Source organism: Scleropages formosus, chromosome 1 (assembly GCF_900964775.1).
Source record: "Scleropages formosus chromosome 1, fSclFor1.1, whole genome shotgun sequence".
Lineage (NCBI taxonomy): Eukaryota > Metazoa > Chordata > Actinopteri > Osteoglossiformes > Osteoglossidae > Scleropages > Scleropages formosus.
Window position 1 is genome coordinate 12,395,728 of NC_041806.1, and position 17,509 is coordinate 12,413,236.

Genomic DNA, 17,509 nt, shown 5'->3' on the forward strand with positions numbered 1-17,509 from the left:
GTATTTTTTTATATTTTGTAAAATTACTTAAATCAATCAATGAGCCTTATTAGGGAAAGTATACATTTTTAATATTAAAATAATCTACATGGTTTCTGTTAACTCACCATTGTAATAATTTTTAAAGGTTGACATTGGATAATTAGACTGGCAAAATATTTGTTTGAATGTCTTGTTCTTTTTTTTTAATGTGAACCGTGTATACAAATTGTGCCTCTCTCTATCTGGCTTCCAGGATCACAACTACCACGGAGATAATAATGAAATCAGTTCAGTATATGTAGTAAAAAGAACTGGAGATTTTGTGTGTCCTGATGGAAAATAAAGAAAATAAAAGAAATTGTTTTTACTCTTTGTTTGTACTGGAAAAAATATGACGGGTGTGTTGGGTTCGTGACTCGTCGGGATATGAACAGCCGTATCATATAACTATTTCACGGATTTGTTCTACCAATGTGTGGACAGTCAGTTATGACTTGCAAATATGAACGGGGGATAACACCTGGCCTTCGTGCGTTGTCATGACATCCCGTGTTTCCGGTTCGCGCATGGCCCCAGTACCCGGATTGAGGAACTCGAATAGTTGGCAGTGGGCGGTCTATAATCTGTTGGTAAGGCGTTGAGCTGCGATCGTAGTGGACCTAAACAGTATCTTGGCTGAGAGAGTATGTGGCGTCGTATGTTGAGCGGGACCCTGCCTCGGACCTTGGGCCGCACCTGGCCTTCCATTGCACGGGTCCTTGTGTGCCGATACTCGGTTGCTGCCATTCCTACACCCAACAGGCAGCCTGATGTGCAGTTCGATAAGGTACGGCGTTCGCCCTTGGGCCGCGGTGACTACATTCTAGGACTGTCAAACTAAGCCCTGGGCTTCATTTTACGCCTGTTTATTTAAGGGTTGCTGTTTGAAGTTAATGTAGAGCAGTGGAATTTACAATGACAATCTGATCATGTCGTGAGAGATACTGCTTCTGACGCCGTAATAATAACAACGCAACCAACGGAGTGCGGTAAAAATTGTTCAAACAAAGTTTGAAGTGCGTACAGAAAATTTTCCCGAGGGAACAAGTGAACAGCACAAATACTTCCGTCCTTCCGAATTGGGAACTGACATAAACTTGTGTTGCGAGTCGTAGGGCTTCGCGGTCTCGCGTAATTTAGGAAGACAGTCTTAGTCTACTGTACTAGATCATATGCATTATGCACGTGCAGTGGTCAAAGTGACCGCGAGCTAGTAGTAGTAGAAGCGACGACCCCCCCCCCGCGGGCGTGACCCTTGCATAACCCCCAAGAAGCCCTTCATAATCATGTCTCTTCCTCAAGTTAAAATCTTATACTCTGTATGTCGCAGCAAACCAGATCTCACAGGTGCCGTGCCCGACTTATTGTGAGATAGTCCAGGATTCTGTTATTGACCTTCATTTACCTGAACCCTTTTTCTGTGGGCAGTTAAAATGATACGCTCACTGGTTTGGTTCAGCCCTGCAGCCTGTTGATAAGAAAAATGATATTAAGTATCTGTTGCTGTTGGTGGATGGGCTGAACTGTATATGGCCCCGTACCTACCTAACAGCAGCATCACTTCCTTCTCCCAGCTCTTCATCAACAACGAATGGCACGATGCTGTGAACAAGAAGACATTCCCTACCGTCAACCCTGCCACCGGAGAGGTCATCTGTCAGGTTGCTGAGGGGGACAAGGTGCACACTCGCGGTTTGCTTTTAAACTACACCAAACCAAGGTTTTATATCTCTATTTAGTTTTTATAAACTGGAGGGCCCATAGAGTTCCTAAGTGGAGCTGTTATTCGTCTGCACTGCAGATGGTGTCTGAATGATTTACAGGTTTCTGTCGTTCAGTTTCTCAGAACAGTATATGTGTGGATCTGCTGAAGTTTTACATTCAGAACAGTGTTTCCTCACATGTTGACCAGATGCATTTACTTTACTAAATTAACATTCTGAACTGTGTTTTTCTTGCAATATTGTAGTAAAGATGTATTTAAAAGAATTTTCCATAACTTGAATTTGGATCCAGTTTCACAAAACTGAAGTATTTGCTTGTCTTTGTTTTTACTGTCTGTAGTGTGTCAGTTGGATATTATGACCATACTTAAACCGTGCATTTTGATTGCTCCTTTACAGGCAGATGTTGATAAGGCAGTTAAGGCTGCCAAGGATGCCTTCCAGCTGGGGTCTCCATGGCGCCGCATGGACGCCTCTGACCGAGGGTTGCTGCTTAGCCATTTGGCAGACCGTATCGAGAGGGATGCGGCATACCTCGCTGTAAGTGATCTCCACCTGTTCAGCTTGACTGTGTTGCCTTGATTTGGTGTTCTTGTAGTGACACGCATGCACCTTGCAGCCTTTCTGTGTCTTACTATATTCTTTTTTTCCTATCATATATTTCTTTAATGTAGCATGATTTCCCTTGTTTTATTCTCTACTAATTTGATGTTATAAGGAACTGCTCTTGATACTCATCTGGCTAAGATGACTGAAGAGAGTGGAAAACATATCAGTCTTTTCACAGAATTCAAGGTCAAGTTTAAGAATCAGAGGTAAAACTTGCGTGCATCCAGACTGTACATAGGCTGAGGACAGCTGGAGTTGCAGGTGTATCTGGCCTTTCAGTGACCATGCATCTGTTTATTTGCATTTCTTTGTATATTTCATGTCCTTGTGTGTGTACGTGCATATGAATGAAGAGAAAGAGCAAATGAGTGAGACGGATTCAGTTTGGACTACTGTCACTGGAGCTGGGGCTGCGCGCTGTGGTACTAAGTCATTGACAATCTACAACACCTACCAAGATCAGCGACTTAGTAGTCCTAGGATTAGTGCTTGCCCAGCCATCCTGCTGTGGATGAGGGTATCAGTGCCTACTACAAACGGATAGCATAAGTGCTGCAGGCTCTTCCTTCACCAGTTGAAATCTAAATAATGTCCCATATTAGTGTAGTGTATACAGAATGCAGATGAGGGTTTGTTTCATGTTTTTTTGGGCTTAAATGGTTGATTTGTAGATTTTAACAATATTGCAGCTGTTTAATATCATTTACATTTATTTAGCAGATGCTTTTCTCCAAAGCGACTTCCAACGAACGCTATGTAGTGTTATCAGCACACACACCTTATTCACTAAGGTGTCTTATACTGCTAGATACACTACATACAATGGGTCACTCATCCATACATCAGTGCAACACACTCTATCTGTCACTCACACACTGTGGGTGAACCTGAACAGCATGTCTTTGGACTGTGGGAGGAAACCCACGCAGACACAGGGAGAACATGCAAACTCCACACAGACTGAGCAAGGATTGAATCCACGTCCTCTCAAACCACCCAGGCACTGTGAGACAGCAGTGCTACTTCCTGTGCTGCCTGTAATATCACGGACATGTTGCTGTATGCTTTACCTTTTCATCAGAAGTCACGGCTTTAGATCCAGTGTTTTTATGTAGTGGCTGAAATGTGTGCCTTTGGATGCAGGAACTAGACAAACTGTAAGCTGTCTTAACCTTGACATTGCATAAACTTCAGAGTGGAGCATGCTAATGTTAATGTAAATATTCTTTATATTTAAAATGTGTTATTTCTCTTTCCTTGGCCATAGAAACTAGCACAAGTGCTTTTATTGGATGTATAGTGATTTAACTGTGGTGATGTGTGAATAAATCTACTGAAATCACAGTTTGGACTGTATGATAACAAACAGCAAGGAAAAATAATTGCACTAATGGGGAAACAACTGGATCAAACCTTGTTGATTCAACAGTTCTGTAGAAGGTACCCACAAAACACTGTGCAACCAAGACCTTATCTCTCATCTCCAGGAGCTGGAGACACTGGACAACGGCAAGCCATATGCAGTGGCCTATACTGTGGATGTCCCCATGGTGGTTAAATGTCTGCGGTGAGTTTGTTTTCTGAGGTCTGTGACCGTGAACTGGAACTGCAATGTTCCACTCAGCATTGGTAGGAGACCTAGCTTTGTAAGTATTTTTTAAAGCAACTCTAATGCATTATATGAATCTTGCTTGCACAACAGAAGCTGGTTTAGTGCTTTGACAACAAATTCCAGGGTAGTGTCAGTAACAACTGTTTTGGCTGCAGTCAGCTGTCAGCATTTTTAGTGAAGAATTGTCTGCCATCTCAATCAGGAATTCTGATATTATTTATGTTAGATGAAAATCACAAAAACAGCATGTTACTTCAAAGCCAAGTGAAAGAACAAGTTTATTTGCATCACACACAATGCAACAAGTTTACTATCTTCCCTGCACACCATAGTTACTATCACAAGAGATTTAATAAAAGTAATACTGGATGATGGCATCAGCTAAACTGCTTGTGAATGAATAATGGTGCAGGTACTATGCTGGCTGGGCAGACAAGTGGGAGGGAAAGACCATCCCTGTTGATGGAGACTACTTCTGCTATACCCGACATGAGCCCATTGGGGTTTGCGGCCAGATCATCCCAGTGAGTGGGCTAAGAACACACACAAACCTCATCCATCATAGGCTAGCAGCCAGTGGCCAGCCAGTCCCCTAGAACTAACACATTCCTGAGTATTTATAGCACTTGTTGCACCTTCTCTGTGTGTGTGTGTGTGTGTGTGTGTGTGTGTGTGTGTGTGTGTGTGTTGTGGTTGGATCACATGGAAACTTAAAGTAAGCTCTGCTTGTTGAGGTCAGACTCAGCATGGCTGTGGTGTGAATTCCCATTACCTTTCTGCTGAATGCTGGAGAGCTCCGTTTAAGCTCCATCCTCTCTCTCCCAGTGGAATTTCCCCTTGCTAATGCAAGCATGGAAGCTGGGTCCAGCACTGGCCACAGGGAACACAGTGGTGATGAAGGTGGCAGAGCAGACACCTCTCAGCGCCCTGTACGTGGCCCACCTCATTAAGGAGGTGAGTGGTGTAACCATTTCGGGAAGTCAGTGGAGGGATCCATGCTTGAGAAAACCACTGAGTGTGTACACTGACCCCTGGTCGGTAATCCCTTGGTAGGTCACTACCCATATCCAAAAGCTGCTTTTTGCTTCCTGTTTCATGTTGTAATGCTATTTTATTAATTTACTTTTAATTTGCAGATAATTATGGAAATAGTGTTTTTTTTTTTTAATGTTGGGACACTAAGCTACTTAAAGTTTTCCTGTATAAATTTTTTTAGAGTGATTCAGGGTCAGTACCTTGTTCAAGGCTACGACACAGTGGAATTTGAAATCTGCTCCTTTAAGTGGAAGGCAACAGGTCTAGAAACTTCAGTACGTGTTGCCTTCTGCTATCTCCTATAACGTTTTCCTTTAGGTGGGTTTCCCGCCTGGAGTTGTGAACATCATCCCTGGATTGGGTCCCATAGCAGGTGCAGCCATTGCCTCTCACATGGATGTGGATAAGGTGGCCTTCACGGGCTCCACAGAGGTCAGAATGGCACACCCCGCTTTTCACTCATTCCTGCTTCAGTGTGAACCTGTATTTAAAAAATCTGTAAAATTTAATTTTTAAATTATAAAAAATTAGTAGGTAATTGTGCTTCATTAAAATATTGACAATACATACTGATTTACTAGAAAGCATCATGTCTATGTCCAGTGTCGAATGAATGAATTAGTAGACCTCAAATTTTCCTGGAAATGTACAGAAAACCAGTCAATGTAATGTATAAACCAGGCGAGTGTAACCTTCAGTTTTACCTGTTATGTCTTTAATTTGGCATATTTAACTATTTTGGTCTATAGCTAGAAATGTGTAGTTAATAGCATTAAGCTATGAAAAGTTAAAAAATATAGTGCTATTTCCTGTGGAGTAATGCAGGAAGGTCATAGTGCAGCAGATGCTCATGAAGGTTCTTTGGTCAAATACAGACACCACATTTAAGCAACTCCACATTGTAGACAAAAATATTGCCATTCAGGTGTTTAACAGGAACTTTTCTCCAGTGCCATATGCAAATGCTTCAGTTTATTCAGATATTTAATGTAGAAACTCAGCAGTAACCAAAAGGTATCATTGCAAGTTCCCTCCTGGGAATTTGTAGCAATCTTAACTTCACACATTTTTAAACACTTCTCATAAATGGTATGTAGTGAAAGTCTAATGCATTAATACAGTCATAAGATACTCACCCCAAATATTCATATTGTGGTTTCTGGCCTCTCCAGGAAGCACAGAGCACAAGCTACTTAGGGTACACCCTAAGTATGCTAGTATATTGCTGTTACCAGTACCAAATACAGATTCTTCTTTTATCCTCACATGGACGTAGCATTATACTGTTCCAGACCAATTGGGACCACTTTAACAGTTGCAGTTTTCATGGTTGCTTCCGAAGGTGGGCCATCTGATCCAGCAGGCATCCGGCACCAGCAACTTGAAAAAGGTGACCCTGGAGCTGGGTGGCAAGAGCCCCAACATCATAATGTCTGATGCTGATAGTGAGTTGCCCAGCAGTCTGTGTGCACAGGCAACCAAATAAGCTGCTGCTTAATTATAAAATCAGGTGGCATCAGGCTCTGACATACTACTATTTACCTTCACAGCGAAGGTAAACTGTAAGTAGTAGTATGACACTTTTTTTTTTTTCGTAGTTGAGGTGGCAGTGGAGCAGGCCCACTTTGCCGTCTTCTTCAACCAGGGACAATGCTGCTGTGCAGGCTCCCGCACCTATGTCCAGGAAAGTATTTACAACGAGTTTGTGGAGCACAGTGTGGAGAGAGCCAAGAGGAGAGTGGTGGGAGACCCCTTCAGCTTTAACACTGAACAGGGTCCCCAGGTAAGGGCTGATCCCCAGTTCTTGCAAATACACATCGAGTTCCAACCTTGGGCCTGCCAAAGTCTTAACTCATTTTGACTGTGTTATTCTCCCAGGTGAATGAGGAGCAGTTCAAGAAAATCCTAGGCTATATTAGCTCTGGTAAGAAGGAGGGGGCCAAGCTGTTGTGTGGGGGAAGTGTTGCAGCTGAACGTGGATACTTCATCCAGCCCACTGTCTTTGGTGATGTGAAAGACAACATGACCATTGCCAGAGAGGAGGTAGAGAAACAAATCCATCAGATGGTCTCAAGTTTATTTCCAGTTTCCAATCGCATCTCCAGTTTAATTCTCGTTTCTTTGTACCTCTTTGCTTACCTCTGCTAATTGTCTTTTTACTCTTTGGAGATCATTCTAGGGTATTCTGCTGTTAACAGTGAATTTCTGCACTGCCCTCTATTTCCTGTGGTCAGATCTTTGGCCCAGTGATGCAGATCTTGAAGTTCAGGACCTTGGAGGAGGTGGTAGAGAGAGCCAATAACACTAAATATGGGCTGGCAGCTGCTGTTTTCACCAAGGATATTGACAAGGCCAATTATATCTCTGCTGGGTTACGCACTGGCACCATATGGTAGGAGTAAATGTCAGAGAACATACTTTCTATCATGTATCTTATTTGTCAGTTCTAGGCAATAGTCAGCCCTTTTTAAGTGAACACACAAAATGATAAAACAGCCCCTAGGTATACTGTATTGTTGTATTATCAGGAGAACAGTTAATACCTGCTGAGTCAAACTGAAAAATTTTTATTATATCAATTAAAATAAATAGCATTTGAAAATACAGTACAATTACAGAAGTGTGAAAGTGTCTGTTACAGTTTAAATCATTTTTTGTATAAAAGGATATTTAATCATCATTTTCATAATACTGATAAAGGTGTTCTACCTTTTAAAAATGAAATTAAAATTAGGTATAAAACACAATTTTCATCTAAATCAGCAGAAATGTGGTTTTCTTTTGCAAGAAGTTAGTGCACCCCTACTTTTATCATTGGATCAGATCCCCGAAATTGGATTTAGGTGCGCTAAAACAAGTGCACATTGTTAGAACATCATGAGAGAGTAGCTTGGAGGGCACTGCCTTATATAAACATCAGCGGTCTGGTTTGATCTTGGAAATTGAGGTGTGTAGCTACATCATGCCAAGATCAAAAGAGCTCCGTGAGTCCCTCAGAAGAAAGGTTGTTGATGCCTGTGAGTGTGGGAAGGGTTTTAAAGCCATTTCCATTCAGTCTGTAGTCAATCACTCCATTGTCCAAAAGATTATCAAAAAATGGGCAAAAACAAACCCCTTGTAACCTATCCAGGCCATGTTGTCCCGCCAAATTCAGCCTAAGAGCTGGATGTAAAGGCAGAGCTGTTTGGCCACAGAGCCAGATATTAAAACCAAAAATCGACCAAAAGCAGCTCATACCGACTGTAAAGCATGGTGCTGAAAGCATTATGGTTTGGAGCTACTTTTTCTGCCCCAAGGCCTGGCCAGTTTACCAGCTTGATTCTATTGATTGATTTGATATTGAAATGATTACCATCATGATTCTGTAATAAACCATGAATTCCACATTGCACCAGAGAATACCTGAGGAGATGGTCTGACAAGAAAAGCTGGATTGTTTAATTGGACCATGCAATAAGACAATTACCAAAAAGTACCGATAAAGCATATCCGCTAAAGAATGGCTTAAGAAGAAGAAATGGAAGATTATGTAATGGCCAAGGTAAAGTACATGAATACAGATGAAAGAAAGACCTTATGAAAGTGCATTTGTAGTCTAAAGGAGTTAAATTTTTTACTTGTTTCAGGATCAACTGCTACAATGTGTTTGGGGCACAGGCACCATTTGGTGGGTACAAGGCCTCTGGGATTGGACGGGAGTTGGGACAGTATGGCCTTGACAACTACACTGAAGTGAAAACAGTGAGTTGCTTCACTGCTTTAAGAAGAATTTGTCTATTTCATTAGGTTAAAATACTGAAAAGAACAAGGCTACAGTCATTAAAAGCATCAAATGCATTATATATTAATCACTATCATATGTTCCATGGTGTAAAGTAAACTTTGTCTTTCAGGTTGTAATCAAAGTTCCACAGAAGAATTCTTAAATAGAAATAAATGGTGCTTCTGAAACCAACAAAAAAGGGAAGGTGGCACAGAATGGAAAATGAATTGGCAACAGCAGTATATAATGCTCTAAAATGCTGTTTTGTTTGTTTTACTTTAATGAGATATTAGAAGTTGGTCGTCATGTCCTTTTGGGAAATGTTACTAAATTGTATATGCATCTTTTCAGTTATAAGGAGTAAAACTATATTAAGATTGCAATCAAAGCATCTTTACACGCATGTTACAGTCACCGTGAATGTTAAGTAGATTTAAGTTGTGGCCAACTAATTTTGTTGCGAAAGCACTTGTACTACTATGCCTTTTGCCACAGGATTTTGAAGGACTTTCAAAATTGCACTCATATTAATCTTTAACTTGTTACAAGTCTGTTGTGGATCATTGAGTTATTTCTTCTGTATTCTCTGATAATCAATATTTGCAATTAAACAATTGGCTTTCTAATTTGCTTAATGTATCAGGCACTTTCTACCATAAATTTTATGGTAGTCTTTTAAAATGGAGAGTTAAATTACGCTAGTTGGTCAGTAATCATATGCCATTTCAAACAAAACCTGTGAAAAATTCAGTGAAATAGAAAATTTAATCATGTTGCTGCCTTTTGTCAATTTCAAACTAGAGATCACAAAAACCTGACAGCATTTACTACTTCACTGGCAAAACAAAAATTCCAGTTAGTGTCACAGCACTGTGGACTATAATGTTTCTGAGAAGTATTTCAGGCTAATTTCCTGCAGAACAGGGTAACACATTTTATTTAGCTGTCAGGCAAATTCCCAAGAGCACTGGATTAACATTATTACTTGCAGAAAAAAATAATTCCAACATTAAAACGGTCATGTAAAACTAAACCTGAATAAAAGGTATTTTGTGCATGACAAGGCCTTGTAGCATTAGAAATGAGTGTTTGAGGTTAGTTTTTCATTTGGTGCAAGATTAAAGCCTGTTGAAATTTAAGACCCTGGTTATTGCCTACAAATGCATCAGTAGAATTTATAATGTTTGTGGCCTTCATAATGGAATAGTTACATTTATTACATTTATTTACTCAGCAGATGCTCTTCTCCGAAGCGACTTACAATAGATATCAAGTCACAGAGGCTTCCGCGGCCGTTGTCATTAGACTGGAATTTAGCATCTTCTGGAGTAGACCGCGTTGTCATAGAAACTAATCCCAGCGTTTCGTGCGATTGGATCGTGTATATGTAGTCAACTTGAAACCAAGAAACAACACGAACATGAACTCCACTAATCTCATCTATCTCCATCAGATAAACCATGGACCATTCAAACCAACCCAAAGCTGAACAGCCAATAGATGAACAAACCTCGGCTGGTACAGCCTCTCAAAGGAGTCTACATGCTGACAATAGGACCCCTTACTACCTATGACCCCGCCCTCCACCAGATACACGATCCAATCACACCCCCTGCTGACTACAGCCCCGCCCACCAACCACTATAAATATCCAAACTCCTCAATCAACCTAAGAGACTACATTGATGATCTGTGAAGATGTTTCCAACATAGGAAACGAAACGCTGAGATTAGTTTCTATGACAACGCAGTCTACGCCGGAAGATGCTAAATTCCAGTCTAATTACAATAGATACTGCGTAGTGTTACCAGCCCACACACCTTATTCGCCAAGGTGACTTACACTGCTAGATACACTACTTACTCATCCATACATCAGTGAAACACACTCTCTCGGTGCTGCAGGTGTGTATTTATGGTTGGAGGAAGGTGACTTCAGTGAGAGGCCTAAGAATACATCAAGGCAAGAAGAAATGTTTGGGGGAACGAGGGCAAGGGCCTCGTGTTGATCACCACGGCCTACGAAGTGGCCCAAATAAGTCGGGTGAAGTCCAGTGGCAGGTTGCACACCAAAGTCCACAGGACATCAATACCTCTGTCTTAGAGGAGACGAGACCAAACACGGATGCACAAGGCAGCATCGATTGTGGGAGGGATGTGGGGCCGTCGATATCAAGATACGTAAGGAAGGAAAGGTTTGTTGAACAAAAACCTAAAGTAAGATGGCCAGGCGCTGCTGACTGCAAGGAGTGGACTTTCATTAATGATGACTTAACGGGGATTTTAGATGGTACAGCTGAGCGTAAGATTAATCAGTTAGGGGAGATTATATATGATTATGGAATGAAGAGATTTTGGGTGTTTCTGAAGAAGTATAAGGGTATGCAGTTTATGCCGAGGTCAAGACGGCAGATAGAAATTGAGAGGTTGATTCGGGAAAGAAGACAGTTAAAAAGACTTGGGAAACATGCAGATGAGGAAGGGAGGAGGGGTATTAGTATTTTGCAGGAAGAATTGAAACGTAGACTATTAGTGCTGAGGAGAGCAGAGAAGCTTAGGTTGAGAAGGAAGGAGAAAGAGCAGGCTAGAGTGGCGTTTTTTAAGGACCCATTTAAATTTGTGAAGTCGTTGCTTGAGCAGGAGAAGACCGGTTGTTTAAATGTTCAAAGGCGAGAATTGGAAAGTTATCTGCAGGACATGCACACCAATGGTGAAAGAGGGAGGGTTTTTGAAGTGCCTGCAGATATTCCTCCTTTAGGGGAGATTGTGGTGCAAATGGATGTGTCTTCCAAGGTTGAAAGAGGTACAAGAGGCAGTGCGGCGTGCAAGGGCAGCATCTGAACCAGGACCCAATGGGGTTCATTATCAGGTTTACAGAGGTGCCCCAGATGCCCTGGTGGTTGTATGGAAAAAAGGTATTATTCCGAAGGAGTGGCGAAGAGCAGGAGGGGTATTCATACCCAAAGAGAAAGATGCTGCAGAGATCAGGCAGTTCAGGCCAATTTGCCTTCTTAATGTTGAAGGAAAGATATTTTTTAGTGTAGTGATGCAGAGGTTGTCTGCATGTTTGTTAGCAAACAGTTTGACACATCTGTGCAGAAAACAGGAATTGCAGGATTTTCAGGTTGTCTAGAACATTGCAGTATGGTCTGGCATCAGATCAAGGAGGCCAATATGGAAGGTAAAGACCTCCACATGATTTTTTTGGACTTGGCGAATGCCTTTGGTTCAGTACCACATGCTTTGTTGTGGAAGGCATTTGATTTTTTTCAAGTCTCAAGAGTGCATTACGAGACTGGTTAAGGTGTATTTTGAAGACATTCAGTTTTATTTTTGCACCAAACAATGCATCACATCTTCGCAGCGGTTGGGGATTGGCATAATGGCCAGATGCACAATCTCACCTTTGGCTTTTACCATGGCTATGGAGGTGATAATGAGATCTTCGAAATGCGTGGTTGGGGGAATGAGGCTGAAGGATGGTAACTGCCTTTCACCAACCGGACATATATTGTTGATATGACCATGCTCACTACTACTTTCCCGTGTACTTGTCACTTACTAACAAAGCTAAACAAAAATCTAAAGTTGGCCAGATTGAAAGTTCAACCTAGCAAGTGTAGGAGTTTGTCAATAGTTAAAGGCAAGTTATTGCAGGCAAATATTCAGATTGATGGGCAAAGGATACCATCAGTGGCTGAAAAGCCAGTTAAGAGCTTGGGCAGATGGTATGATTGTTCATTAAGCGACAGAGAACAGGTAAAAGGTCTAAGAGAGGATGTATCGCGGGCAATTAATAAGATTGATAAATCTTTTTACCTGGGAAACTGAAGGTTTGGTGCTTGCAGTTTGGTATATTGTCTCGTATTAGGTGGCTGCTAACTGTGTATGAGGTTTCTGTATCAGAGGTGGAAAGGTTGGAAGGTGTTATGAGCAAAGCTATAAGGAGATAGTTGGGGGTTCCTCATTGTTTGAGTAGTGTGGCTTTGTATGGAAAGGGGGTCTTGGAGTTGCCACTAACTAGTGTAGTAGAAGAATTTTGTGCCAAGGTTGGCTTGAAATCGACATTGTCAGGCACAAGGGACCCAGTGGTGAGATCGGTTCCTGTAAGATTAAAAACAGAACGTAAGTGGAATCCACGGGAAGCCGTCGCGCAAGCTCAGAGAGCGCTTGAGCATAGGGATATGGTTGATCAGGTGCAAGTAGGTAGGTAGCCATCGATCCGATAAAGTTGTGGAGCAACGTTAAGTTGCCGGAGAGGAGGAAGATGGCGATTGGTTTTATCCGCGAAGAAGAGACGAGGCGGGCAACTGCAATGTCACATGGAGTGCAGGGGTGATGTTTGGCTTGGGAGCGTGTGGAGAAACGGAAGATCGGCTAGCAAATCTGTGGGCGATGGACCCAGGTCGTATTAAGTTTATCATTGGAGCCACCTACGATGTTCTTCCTACTCCACAGAATCTTAGTCGCTGGGTAGGTACAGAGCCGACTTGTAGCTTATGTGGTAGTATAGCCTCTTTGAGACATATTCTGTCTGCATGCAAGGTTAGTTTATCTCAGGGAAGATATACATGAAGGCACAATGAAGTGTTAAAATCCTTGGCATGCTTGTTCGAGGAAAAATGGACTGAGGTCAACTCTCCTGCGTTGCAGGAGAAATAAGGTAATTTCTTTTGTGCAGGAGAGGGAGAGCATCGCATGTCACGCGTGTGGGCGTAGCGGTATGGGTTCTAAGTGGGGCAAAATGTGAGATTGGAAGTTGGTAGCGGACGTGGAAAAACAGCTGCAGATGCCGCAGTGCATTGCAGTCACGACATTGAGACCTGATATTGTACTGTACTCTGAGGGCAGACAGGTAGTGTTCTTCATTGAGTTAACAGTACCTTTCGAAGACCCAATGGAGGATGCCTTTGAGAGGAAGAAATTGAAGGACACTGAGTTGGTTGCTGAGGTGAGGCAGCGAGACTGGCAGTGCGCTATTAGACCAGTGGAGGTTGGTGCATGAGGGTTTCTTGCAAAATCAACCACGTCGCTGCTGTTGAATTTTGGTTTTAGGGGTTGGTCCTTAAAAGCAGCGGTTAAAAACTTCTCAGAGGTAGCGGAAAGATCCAATCAGTGGTTGTGGATGAGGAGACAGCAGAATGTTTGGGGGAAGCAGACTTGAGTGGGGAGTACTCGTTTATGTGAACATCAAATGGTGAGTCTTGTTGTCGCCCCCATGTGCTGATGTGGTGTGTTGGTTGGTTTGTTGGTGGCTAACATAATGTTCCCGGGATGCCACCGCAGGCATGGAGGTGGATGGGTCTGGGACACCAGATCTCGCTGTTGAGCCTTCTGGAGGTGTCGTGGGCACAATTCAAAGAAATATCAACGAAGGAAGGTGCTTGCGGTGGCTCCTGGTGAGGAGGGTAGTAGCTGTCCGTGATGTAGGCTGATTTGTAGGTGGAGGGAGATATTCTGAGGTGGGCTGGGTAGAATATAGGGTTTTAGGAGGGATGGAGTACTGGTGACATGGTTGGTATGTGTCTAGCCCCCTTAATTTTGACACAAGGGTTTGAAGATCTTTCCCTGTGTATTATGGTATGTCGCTCACACACACAACTGCTCCTAGCTATTTACAAGACTTCATCAACTGCTACACCCCAACCAGACCGCTGCGCTCATCTGCTTCTGCCTGCTTGGTGGTCCCACGCACAGAGGTTCTTGGTTCTGGCTCCGTTGTGTCTCACTCAGAACTGCTGAAACTGTCCACATTTAAGAAGGGTCTGAAAACTCACCTCTTCAGACTCACGTTGCCCATGATCTCTTAAGCTCATATAAGGTGTAAATGCTCATACACAATAACTTTATAATTATGCCCAGCTAAACCTTTACACAGCCGCTACTCCTGTATTGAAGGTAAATGTTTGTGTACCTTAAACGAAATAAAAAATCTTGTAGGAAGGTGATCAGGAATCATCCGTGCCGAGTTTTATGCACGTACTTGTACGATGAACAGTGGCGCATATAGTGGAAAGTAACTTAAGAATCACATGTGTGAAACTGTCTTTCTCCTAATGTAATGCACAAATTGTATTTCTCTGAGATGTACGTTGCTTTAAAGAAAAGTGTCTGCTACATGAATAATACATTAGTAAAAAATACATTAGTATAATGCTATCAATGTTAACTGTTTATATGACAGTCACTCACATAACTTCGTGCACAAGGTAACAGCGATATAAAGGGACAAGGGTCAGTGTCCTCTTAACCCTTTATTTGTACCTTCTCCAGAAAAAATGCAATAGGCCCGTCAGGGTGTAGACCTTCTTAGTGTCTTTCACAGTTATCCCTCACCAATTATCGTTTCTGTAAATATGAGAAATAAAGCAGAAGTTTTGCCCACACCTTGAGACTGTCTTCAGCCATGCTCCCTGAAAGAACCCAGCAGATCACAGTGATTTATGTATTCTTATCTTTATTTTCAATTCAATTAAATTTATTTTTATATTTTGGTTTGTTGTTCAGTTTATTTTCATAGGGACTGAAATGACCCAGGATTGAAACTCATCACCTGCTGTAGTACCCTTGACTAAGGTGCTTATCTTGAATTGCTCCAGTAAAAATTACCATGCAGTGTAAATGGGTAAATAATTTAGTTACGTTGTAATCACTTTGGAGAAAAGCAGCAGCTGATGAATTAATAAAATTTGAGTCTCCTGTTTCACTTGTGACATTGGGGGAAGCAGACTTGACAATTGATCATTATGCCTGGATAATGTCAGTGTAATATGTTCTCCCATGTTGCCTTGCTGTAAACATGATTGCTTCTGTACATAGTTAAATTCATGCTCTTTTAATTTCTTATATGTCACTATGAGTGTATTCCACATTTACTTTGTTGTTACTCTGGTGAATTACTACTCTGATCTAATAACCAAGAAGAGGAGTTGTCAGGAATCACCCATGTGTATAGTGAACACAGAGCTAATAATGTTAGTATTTTATAAATACCATTATAACTATACATATCAAAAGAGGTTGAAAAGTAGTATCAGTAACATCAGAAGAGAATCCCAGCTGCTCTAATGAAGATGACATGAAGTATAATTTGAACTAAGACCTGTAGTAGTCCATGAGACTGACTTGGATGACACACACATGGTGTGTAAAGCAGGAGATGCTTGCAGAGTTGGGTGTGCCATCGTATCTGTAATGCAGGGGAAGGGGCATGTGACTGCTTTGTGCCCCATACGATAGACCGAAACCCTCGGCTGGTGATGGTAAAATGATACTTTCTGAAGCACTGAAGCTTTCCAGCCCATTGATTTGCCCAAAGGTTCATTACTCAAAGTAGAATTCAACACTGTGTTCGCTAGTAACATCTACTGGAAAAAGTTATTTATAATCAGCCAAATCAATTGCTCGTGAATTGCTGATATAGTGCAAACATTACTAACCTGTGGTAATTTACTGCAGCAATTGATAAGGACTCTTGTGATATCACACTGGAACATACTCATTCTCACTAGGTTAATTTTACTGTTGTAATTATTCCATTATGTATTGTACATTATACCCTGTGTTAAGAGATCGATGAATGCATCTCTCTAGATGGATATAGATGTCATATGCATTAATGTATTATTATGAAATTGGTAAATAATACATACACACATTGCCTGAAACGACTCGTCCCAGGCAGGGTCGAGGCGAACCAGAGCCTAACCCAGCAACACAGGGCACAAGGCTGAAGGGGGAGGGGACACACCCAGGACAGGACACCAGTCTGTCGCGAGGCACCCCAAGCGGGACTCGAACCCTAGACCCACCGGAGAGCAGGACCCGTCAAGCCCGCTGCGCCACCGCACCCTCCCGGTAAGTAATACATCTTTGACATTTTTTACTGTTCATGATTTAAATAGAGAAAGATTTGTGTGGAGTTCAGGTAGGCAAAGTTCTTATATGACTGGGGACTTGGAATACAACTGCAATTAGACAGTGAGTGTGGGAAAAGAAGGGAGAGGAATTTTTACAGATTTTTGTTCAGAAATAGAAGTTTCAACAGTACCTCTACTCAGGAAACCGCACCTCAGAACTATTCGTTAACCAATGAACCTACAAAGTAGTTTCATGTTTGGAGCACTTATATCCACAAATAATAACAAGACAAAACATTCATGTGATTCCACAGAAAGCTTTTGTTGTGATGTTCTGCAAAACAATACAAGCTCCAGGCTTCAGCAGACACTCGAAAGACACTCCGGAGCTTCGTTATCAAATATAACATCACTACCCTAGACTCCCTGGAATGGGAGTTGTGAGAGACCAGAGCATTGTTGGGATATGATATCGCATCACATCCTGAGAGTCCAACATGCACCGGGAACAGGTCTGACTTACTGCCGGCAATGCGAACCAAGCTCCTGCTCCGGTCATACAGTGAACGAACAGCCCATAGCAGCAAGCCCTGAACCCCATAATCCCGAAGTACCCCCCACAGGATGCCACGAGGGACACAGTCGAATGCCTTCTCCAGGTCCACAAAACACATATGGACTGGTTGGGCAAACTCCCATGAACCCTCCAACACTCTAGTGAGGGTATAGAGCTGGTCCAGTGTTCCACGGCCAGGGCGAAAACCGCATTGCTCCTCCTGGATCCTAGGTTCGACTATCGGTCGGATTCTCCTCTCCAGTACCCCGGCATAGACTTTCCCAGGGAGGCTAAGGAGTGTGATCCCCCTATAGTTGGAACACAATCTCC

At 42.2% G+C, this 17,509-nt stretch overlaps 1 protein-coding gene across 4 annotated transcripts; it reads left to right on the top strand.

Annotated features, from left to right (window-relative positions):
* Positions 1-568: 568 nt before the first annotated feature.
* LOC108934828 (aldehyde dehydrogenase, mitochondrial-like) lies at positions 569-16,477 on the top strand. Of its 4 annotated transcripts, none has more exons than XM_018752969.1 (13): positions 569-808; positions 1,596-1,700; positions 2,145-2,285; positions 3,842-3,921; positions 4,379-4,490; positions 4,792-4,920; positions 5,320-5,433; positions 6,344-6,446; positions 6,600-6,784; positions 6,880-7,044; positions 7,236-7,393; positions 8,628-8,742; positions 16,445-16,477. In XM_018752969.1, exons 1-13 carry the CDS (start codon positions 668-670, stop codon positions 16,469-16,471), a joined length of 1,575 nt encoding a protein of 524 aa, XP_018608485.1. In that variant the 5' UTR covers positions 569-667; the 3' UTR covers positions 16,472-16,477. The 4 variants fall into 4 exon arrangements, with proteins under 4 accessions (XP_018608485.1, XP_018608484.1, XP_018608487.1 ...); XM_018752968.2 differs by lacking the exon at positions 16,445-16,477 and adding an exon at positions 8,895-10,037; XM_018752971.1 differs by lacking the exon at positions 7,236-7,393.
* Positions 16,478-17,509: the final 1,032 nt, after the last annotated feature.

Excerpts from the sequence above, each read along its gene's own strand:
- LOC108934828 (XM_018752968.2), top strand. The coding sequence starts at position 668 with ATGTGGCGTCGTATGTTGAGCGGGACCCTGCCTCGGACCTTGGGCCGC. Across the intron at positions 1,701-2,144 it reads AGGTTGCTGAGGGGGACAAG|GCAGATGTTGATAAGGCAGT; the intron begins GTGCACACTCGC and ends GCTCCTTTACAG. Across the intron at positions 3,922-4,378 it reads ATGGTGGTTAAATGTCTGCG|GTACTATGCTGGCTGGGCAG; the intron begins GTGAGTTTGTTT and ends ATAATGGTGCAG.